The sequence below is a fragment of the Solanum tuberosum genome, unplaced genomic scaffold (assembly GCF_000226075.1).
Source record: "Solanum tuberosum cultivar DM 1-3 516 R44 unplaced genomic scaffold, SolTub_3.0 scf00758, whole genome shotgun sequence".
Taxonomy (NCBI): domain Eukaryota; kingdom Viridiplantae; phylum Streptophyta; class Magnoliopsida; order Solanales; family Solanaceae; genus Solanum; species Solanum tuberosum.
In genome coordinates this window covers 36,371-45,783 of record NW_006239673.1, presented here as the reverse complement: position 1 = coordinate 45,783, position 9,413 = coordinate 36,371, and the positions used below count along the sequence as shown (strand labels likewise).

General features: G+C 33.9%; 2 protein-coding genes and 1 pseudogene across 2 annotated transcripts; 1 reads left to right on the top strand and 2 right to left on the bottom strand.

Annotated features, from left to right (window-relative positions):
- Positions 1-2,848: 2,848 nt before the first annotated feature.
- On the bottom strand, positions 2,849-4,277 carry LOC102580619 (probable 6-phosphogluconolactonase 4, chloroplastic; annotated as a pseudogene).
- Positions 4,278-5,832: 1,555 nt separating this feature from the next.
- LOC102580286 (ubiquitin-60S ribosomal protein L40) lies at positions 5,833-7,791 on the top strand. The gene is made up of 5 exons (XM_006367291.2): positions 5,833-6,059; positions 6,146-6,232; positions 6,310-6,412; positions 7,447-7,513; positions 7,599-7,791. Exons 1-5 carry the CDS (start codon positions 5,957-5,959, stop codon positions 7,623-7,625), a joined length of 387 nt encoding a protein of 128 aa, XP_006367353.1. The 5' UTR covers positions 5,833-5,956; the 3' UTR covers positions 7,626-7,791.
- A 108-nt stretch (positions 7,792-7,899) lies between these two features.
- LOC102579962 (homeobox-leucine zipper protein ATHB-12-like) lies at positions 7,900-9,167 on the bottom strand. The gene is made up of 2 exons (XM_006367290.2): positions 8,768-9,167; positions 7,900-8,682 (listed from the first exon to the last, which is right to left on the bottom strand). Exons 1-2 carry the CDS (start codon positions 9,089-9,091, stop codon positions 8,329-8,331), a joined length of 678 nt encoding a protein of 225 aa, XP_006367352.1. The 5' UTR covers positions 9,092-9,167; the 3' UTR covers positions 7,900-8,328.
- Positions 9,168-9,413: the final 246 nt, after the last annotated feature.

The window sequence follows — 9,413 nt, the reverse complement described above, 5'->3', positions numbered from 1 at the left end:
TTCAAAAATGGATTAATGGGGTAACTGTGGAGAGATTTGTGGCGTGAAAAAAGAAGCGAAAAATCGTGGGATGAGTATTGATAGTGATGTATCCGGAAAAGTGAGAGAAATTGAGGAAAGGAGATATTTATGTAATTTATTGAAACGGTAGAGATTTTAAGAAAATAGGGTAAAAAAAATGTGTAGTTAGGTAATTCTTACTAAATTTAATGCTTTGAGAAATATGAAAGGTGATAAATAACATTTAATAGCAAGGATAAAATAGGCACAAAAGATAAATTATCTGCTGATTTTCTAAATTGGACAAGTATTGTTGGACGGAGGGAGTACAAATTAAGAAAAGACAATATGTTTTTACCTATTATATCCTCAATTTATTATAGAGTTAATGTTTTTGAAAAAACGTAGAACCTTAAATTGATTTTGAAATTCTATCAATTAATAGGGGTAAAGTGGTAACTCACTATATCAATTATTATTTTCTTAATAGATGTTTCAAGTCAAAATTAGACAAGTAAATCAAAACTAAGAGAGTATTACCTATTAATATTATCTTCTTGTATATATTTCCACGTATCGTGAATAATCTCAAAATAACTTAATTCACGGATAACAACCCCAAGTGCACTAAATGTATTTTGTCTATTGTATCCTTAATAGACAATTAATTACTTGTAGTTATTTATTATTATAGAAAATATCCGCTAGAAATTTCACGAAGGGTGTCCAAGTGCTAAAGTGAACCTGCTCTTCTTCAAAAGTGATTTATTTTTGCAACTAGTGAGATTCGAACACATAAACACTGTAAGTTCGTGAGTCTTTACACTTTCAAGACACTTGAAACCACTAGGCTACATCATATTGTTGTGTCAATCAAGAGTGTCCAAAATATGTTATTTAGTCACTTTGTTTATCATTTTACTTGTATATAGGTATAATTTTTCGACGAATGATGTCCAGTTGGACACCCTGACATAAGGGTTACGCCACTGACCTTATGTCGAGAAGCTGAAACCTAACCTTCTCTGATTTGTTCTTCAACGTCTTTTTCTTTTGGTCAACTAATAACGTCCAATTAATTTTCAAATTGTATACTATTAGACCAAGCACATAACTATCTAGAACGATTTTTTTATTTTGGTGCATGCATGTATAATGAGTCAAAAGATTTATTTATTTATTTTTACCCTAGGAGCTTCCAACTCACAACTTTTGAGCCAAAAGTGAGGGCACCTTTTGCTCTCTTAGTAACTCGAACTCACAATTTTTGAGTTTCAAGTGCGGAGTGCCTGCCATACGAGCAACTCCCTATTAGCACAGATCAAAACTAACACTTCACTCATAAATGGGCGAACTGTCCATCCCTAACGTTAATTCCGTCTATTCCACTAGGAACTACAGTTCTTTTTATCAACTATCTCTTCTAAATTTTAAGTGTATCGTGAAGTCTATTTGATAGATAGAATCTTGAATTTCTTCAATATAAGTATAAAAAAAAATTGTAATTTTTTTTTTCATGAAATGAATTTTATTATTTATTTGCTTACAATCAATAGTAAAAAAAAACAAACAAATAAATAAATAGTGAAAAAACTACCCATTTTCGTACCCAAACTACATCTTTGTGCCATGCCACTTGGAGCAATGGCCATTACATTTCTACTACACTTAGTATTATTGGCTCTAAAAGTTCTCGGATATTGCGTATTTACAATTAATTGAATAGAAAAAAATGGGCCACGCATCGCCCGATGAAAACAATAAAATGCCACAAGTTTGCTGGTAATTCTTTGAACTGCAATACTTGGGAGTAATTTCTTTAGATAGTCACCCATGTTTGAAAAATTACCTAGGAATATCACATGTGTTTGTTTTAGGACTATAATATCACCCAACTTTGCCTATTTTTCTCAAAATATACTTGACACAAAAAATACATTATTTCTCTCCTATTAGGATGCTATGTCACATTATTCTTTTTTTATTATTATTAACAATTTTTAAAAAAAAATACATTATCTCTGTCCAATTTATTGAAATGAATCAGTGATTACCTGCAAATGGAAGTTCTCCGTAGGACAAACAATTCCACCACCTTTAGAATCACCCACACATGAAATAGGAAAACATCACAAGCAATTTTCGTCCGTTACAATGGCAGTAACACCAAATGAAAACCTATGCACAGATGAGTAGTTGTAATCAAGAACATACCTTGCAATCACCACTAGAACTTCTGAATACCAAAAGGCCTAAGGCAGGATAATATTATGTAGTGCAGTTCACAGAATATATAGAGATGAGGATAAGTTGTTTTTTATATGGGATGTGGCGGGAAGGGGGCAAGGGAAGCACTACCATTTTCTCCATCCTCCACCTTCTGTAAGCTAGAAGAGAATCAGAAAAGCTTGATGGTCATAGTTTCAACAACAACAACAACATACCCCCACAAGTGGTGTCTGGAGAGGATAGAATGTACGTAGGTTTTATCCCTATCTCGTAAAGATAGAGAGCATGTTCCTGGTAGACCCTCAGTTCAAGAAAAAGCATAACAAAGTAGCTACTATAGAAAACATGTCAAAGGAAAAAAAAACTACAATAAAATAGTGTGATAATCGAAGTATAAGAGACAGTAGAAAGTAGCATCCATATATCAAAAGACAAGAAACTAAATGAGAGATGCTATGAGTCTATGACTACTTGTATGGAAAGGATAAGCCAGCAATGCTGAAGTACCTACTATCATTCTACACTAATCTATGTCCTCCATAACCTTATATCTAAGGTCATGTCCTGTTTAATCACGTCTAGCCAGTACTTTGATGGCCAAGAGAAAAAAAGACCTCCCTGATACAATACTGAATACCAATGTATTATATTCTGATCACGGATCTCAGTTCGCAAAGAGAAGTTATCAAACCTTATAGAGTATGCAATTCTTCATATCTTACATAACTTTTACCTTCTAGAGGATAAAGTTAAAAGTTAGAATAAGTACCAAGCAAGGATGGTTAACCATCACTAGGCAACACATTCAAGGGGCACCAAACTTTATACCCCAAGTCCTATTTGGATTACCCTTATTAACTATATCACATAGATAGCAAAATCATCCAGAGGTCTGTAGTTTTGATGCAGCATCCTTGTCTAAAAACCAGGTCAGTTCCTCTTCAGCTGAAACCTCAGTACAAGGGGGAGGAATCCCATCAGGAGGAGGCGCATTACCCAGAGCGACATCAACCATATTAGCTAACTCTGCTCCTGTGACCACCATTGCTATCTCTGAAGCCGAATTAATTACCGGAAATGTGAAAGTAATCCTTGGTGGAGGAGGTTTTGGTGAGTCTGTAATGAAGGTGACCAGCCGCTCCTTCTCATGGCGGTGAGGACGCGAAGGAAACAAAGACGCTACATGTCCATCTGGCCCCATACCTAATAGCATAAGATCAAATTTAGGGAATCCACTAATAGCTGACAAGGGGAGAACTTTGCTTTCAACCAATTTTTTCAGACGAGCCTCATAATCAGCTGCTGCACCCTCAGGTGACTCCTTGTCATTAATCGCATAAATGTTAGAAGAGGGGATTGGAACCTGCCAAAAGAAGCCAATCATCCAATTAATTTCTGGAGGTCACCACTCTAGTCTTATCACCCAATTGATTCAAATCTCTGATATGTAAAGTCATGTGCATCAGAAACAACTAGCTTATCCGATGAAATTGAAAACTTATCAAAACTAAGCAAATCCAATTTCAACAATATAGTGGAAACACAAAAAGGAAGAATCAATCTGATCTATTGATGTACCTTAGAAAGAAACCCATCCAAAGCAAGTTTGTAATTGCTATCATCGTGACCTAGAGGAACCACTCTTTCATCCACCTAAAAAATCCACCATTTCGACCACTCAATTGAGTCTTTGTACGGCGGCTCTACCAATTTCCTGTCCAACAAGAAATCTGAAATTAAAGGGGAATAATAAAAGCCTAAAAATAGTTTTTGATCAATAAAATTTACATTTACCTCATGGTGTCGATAAGAGAACCACCAGAGAGCACAACAGTGAAAGAACCTTTTTGTTTGATGAATTTTTCCGATAGATCAGCAGTGTATTTCGCGAGTGCCTTTGATACATCTTCTTCGGAGTCGAATTTTAGCACCGTCTTCTTCCCTTTCTGGGTTGCCATTTTAGCCTAAATCTGAAGCTATGTCTTGAGAGTTGAGTGTGTTTTGCACTTATAAGGAGCATACCTTATAATTTGTACATGAAAAACACTTGTCAACTTTGACACGCTGCGAAAAACATATTTCCTTATTAGAGCTTGTTTGGATGGTTGTTAGTATTGTATTTTAAATTAAATACTGTTTTAATTGCTAATTAAAATTTATTACTATATGATATTATTAAATTTATAATAATGGAAAATCTCATTTTTTGTAATAGTCAATTTGTTCTGATCACATTGTAAATTTGTAATGTTACATTTATTTTTATCATTTTATTTGTTACTTATTATTTAACAATTATATTTATTATTTATCTTTATCATTTTAAATTGTAACCTTATTTAGTACTTTTCTTATAGATTTATTATTTAAGTTATTAATGTGTAAAATTATGTTTCCACAAAAACGATATAATCTATTTTAAACATTATATTCATTAAAATAATGTAGTATGATACAATTTGAATTTGAAATCACATCGATTTGAAGTTGAAATTTTGTTTCTACATGTAATTTGGATTTCTTAAATTATTTTTTTCTCATATACATGCAAATCCACAAGGTGTAAAAACTATCAAAATTTCTCCAATTCTTTCACAATATTATCAAATGAGAATATCATAGTTTATAAATAAGATATCAAAATAACTTAAGTTAGCGCATTGATAAATCACATATGTTCATGTTCTTTTTATAAATAAATATATGCAATTATAAACTTTCAAAGACACATAAATTCATAAAGACCTTCTAGTTAACAATAGTACTAACTAGTTATTCTTTAATATAGTCCATGGTATAACCAATCTTTCCATGTCGAATATGAATCTTTTTTCTTTTAGACAAAAAAAAAAAACTAAAATAACTTGAGATCATGTTTTTATGAAAAACTTGATATTTGATATCATAATTCCAAGTCACATGTCAAAATCTAATTTTAAAACCATAATTTCACATCACATATCCAAACATGAGCTAAAAACGGGTGAAATATAATGAAAATAGAGATTTCTAAGTAAGATAGCGTTTGATGCTAAGTTTTCAAATCATATTTGGGTGAAGTTTTTGTGAAGTTTCACCACGTGTTTAGCCCCAAATTTAAAAAATATTTGACTATTTCAAAAAATATAATTTATACCTATAAGTTTTAAAAATGATTAAAAATACCCCTAAATTTATATTATCATTTTATAATGAATATGTTCTGTTAAAAAATAACCTTATAATATAATTGATAACAATCAACAATAACACAATAACAATATAAGCAAGACAATACAATAATCACATACTCAAACTTGTCATTAATTCAATTATAATTATAACTCATTAAACACAAATTATTATTTTTCTCAATTTTATCACTCAAATTAGAACTCAATTTTTTTCGGAAAAGATAATAATAAATATTAATTGAAATAAATAAATAATGAGTATTTTTTTATAAAATATAAAAGTTTGGAGTGATTTTTGAATTTTTTAAAGTTTCCAAATACTAGAACTTGACCCAACTATAACTAATTTTTTTAATATTTGGAATATATATTATCAAATTATATGATCAAATACTACTTCCCAAATATTTTGGGACCAAACGGGTTCTAAGTATCGTAATTATGTTTCGTGAGCCCACATCACTATAGTCTATAAGCCCTCCCCTGTAACATAACTGATAACACGAACAAAGCCCACCCTCGCCTCGCACTGGCTTGACACTCCATTGAAGAAGATGCAGATCTTCGTGAAAACCCTAACAGGGAAGACTATAACCCTTGAGGTTGAATCCAGCGATACAATCGACAATGTAAAGGCTAAGATTCAGGATAAGGAAGGTACTCAATTGTTAAATCCTAAATCGTTTTTTTTCTTTTTTCTCATTTCTTTACTGTGAAACATAAAATTGGTGGGTACTTTCTAGGCATCCCTCCGGACCAGCAGCGTTTGATATTTGCTGGTAAGCAGCTTGAAGATGGACGTACGCTAGCAGATTATAATATCCAAAAAGGTCTGTGTGTAATGAAATTGGATAATTTAAATTGGTTTATTTGCTAGTTTATTTTGGTTGATATTTTCTTCAAACAGAGTCCACTCTGCACCTTGTTCTGAGGCTTCGCGGTGGGATTATTGAACCTTCTCTTATGGCTTTGGCCCGGAAATACAACCAGGAAAAGATGATTTGCCGCAAGTAAGTTCAATATTCACACTTGTAGTATTGGAATGAAGTGTACATGTGAATGGATTATAGAATATTTATGTAGTCGATTCCAATTAATCCTGATTTGAGATTGTAAAGTTGAAGCTATTGGTATTTTGCAAAGTCTTGATAGTTCTGGTAGGTTCTATCTGTTGTTCCCCTAGGTCCTGAACATGGATGCATAATGCATTGCTAATATGTCAGAAGAGTAAGCGGGGAGAATGACTGTGTAGTGAAATGCCATTTTTTTTTCTGTGAGGTCAAGCTTGTAGATGGCTATTCCTGTTCTTGTTCTCACTGGTAATGCACGGTGATTGTCTTTCGCCTCTGTATTCTGCATTGGTACAAGAGTAATTTATGTCATGGTGATGACATGGAAAAGTAACCTGGAAGGCTGTCCTGGTGGTCATTCTTAGATATATGATGACCTTGGGTGAAGTTGTATTGTCAGACGAAAATTAATGTCTATTAGCTGCTGCTATCGATTTGTATGTATGGAGCATTGTACTTAGCTATGGAATTATGATCCTTTACCAACGTATGCACATGTTAGCCAAAGAAAAAACTACAAAGTTACACTTTGAGGACATGGGAGGGACAGAAACCTGCTAAATATTTACCTTCCCCTTAAACTATTAACGGTGTATAGGTTTGCCAGTATAGCTCTTCTATATTGTCCTCTTTTTGAGCTACTTTTGTACCATTTGGTAGACATGATATGGAAGCTATCCTGTGCAAGGTAGTGGCTAGGATATGGTATGCATGACATTTTTCTATTTGCTCAAGTGACTGTTGAACAGATCAGTTTTTACCGTCCTTATCTCTAGAGGGTTGCATGATCATTGCACAACTAATAAACTTTTGGTGCTAAAATGAAGTCAATTCCTCTATATTTGTCTAGGCCCCATCACTGGTCTACGCATTATGATATCGTGTTCTATTGGTTTAAGTTGCATGACTAATGAGTTGTGGTCTTTTTATTCTTTCTGATTGGGTGTATTTATGCATTTTCTTTTTTGCTGCAGGTGCTATGCACGTTTGCACCCTCGTGCTGTCAATTGCAGGAAAAAGAAGTGTGGCCATAGCAACCAGGTATCTTCTTGGTCAATTTTGTGAACTGTTGTGCATTACTAGACTCCATACTAAATGATTCTTCTGTTTCTTACTTTTATTTCAGTTGAGGCCAAAGAAGAAGATCAAGTAAACAGGTGTTTGCATTTTTGCAGTCAAGACACTCTATCATTTGGCACTCTTTTGTATTTTATTTGCTTGTTTGACTTCGTTCCATCCTTCGATGTTTGTTTCACTATATAACATAAGTTCTAAAATGTTAGTACTTCCATTTGCTCTACTCAGCTGAGTTTTGTCAAGTGCACAACAAGTTAGGATCAAGCCCTATGCTTTAAAGTTCGTCATTAGCGGCTGCAATATGCATGAAACTACCCGTTAAGGGAAAACATTAACACACTTTTACATGCTAACCTACTAAAAGTTTTTCTATTCACATAACTAGAAATTAAGACCTGACTTTTGATTATGGCACATCCATTTTATTTTATTGTGATTACGCATAGAAGCCCTATATACACTGTTTTCTTTCTTGTGAACTAAATTACAAGCTATATATCCATTATCAAAAGAAAGAAACATCACTGTGACATTTTGGGAGAAAGGCTAGTGCATCTCTTTCTCATGTTATGCCACTAGTTTTCCTTGCAAATCATTTTGGCAAGCTCCTTCCAGATTCTCGGCACAATGGGAGAAAGATCAACTGGGAATGAAGTCCCTCCTATTCTGTGCACACAACCTTGGCTCCATCAATGTGAGTAAGAAAACATAAACTTTTTTGTTGATCGAAGTTTGATCACCTGTTTACTCCTTTGAAAGTATTGATGTATATGTTGAGTTCAAAATTCCCACCACTTAGAATTTTCACATGACAGGTCGAAGGAATAACCTGGGCCTACAGCATACCAGTGCTCAGGTGATCCTAAGAAACTGTCTCCTAATTCCTCCATGTTCCAAAACTCTTCTTCCTCCTTCCACCTCAAGTGTTCAAATAGTGTTCCTTCTATGTCACTATCTGCTCCCTTAATCCTCTCGTGGTCTAAACTCGTATTTATGCAACCTGGGATATTGTCCTTCACATCTACTTCTGCTTCTATATTTTCTGAGCTTGTATAGATTTCACTGTCAATTGAATCTTGGCTTCTGCTGCAACCAGCATGGTTGTTTTCCATCTGATCACTTAGTTCCTGTAACTGTTCCAAAACAAAATACATCATTTATATATAGCTAACTCCAACTTGTTTGGATCGAGCAATATTGAGAAAGTTAATAAGATACCTGCTTGAGCAAAGATTCCTTTTCTTTCTTCAACGATTCAAACTTAATAGCTAAATTGTCGAATTCATCTTTGAGTCGTCTATATTCATGCTCTAGTTGCTTTGTTTTCCATCTTGCCCTTCTGTTCTGGAACCAAATCGCAACTTGCCGCGGTTGCAGCCCGAGATCTCTGGCCAGTTCAAGCTTCTTGCTAGGTTCAAGCGTTGTCTTTTGTTTAAACATGGACTCAAGTACCTTCACTTGTTCATCACTAAACCTTTTACCATCTTCATGACTCTTCTTCTTTGAACACTCAACTGGACTGCTATCTTCTGCTACTTCCATAACTTTATTGATGGGGGGATAAGAAATAAGAGTATTATTAATTTATTTGAAACTTGTCTAAAGAAGTGGGCTTTTATTAATATAGATACTTCACTATATAGTAAGGCAAGCATGCAACAAATATCTAGTTTGGTTACTCTCAGGTGATTGAGACTTGTGGTTTGTTGTTTAATTTAAGCCAATCGTTTAAGCTATCGTGTATCTTTTTCTAGTTCGATCATTTTTTTGGACATCTCTATCTTTGGACCTCTTTTTATCTTTTTAGTTTGGGGCTACATTCCATCTCTAATAAATGTTGCAACATTTTGGTGTGGATAAGACA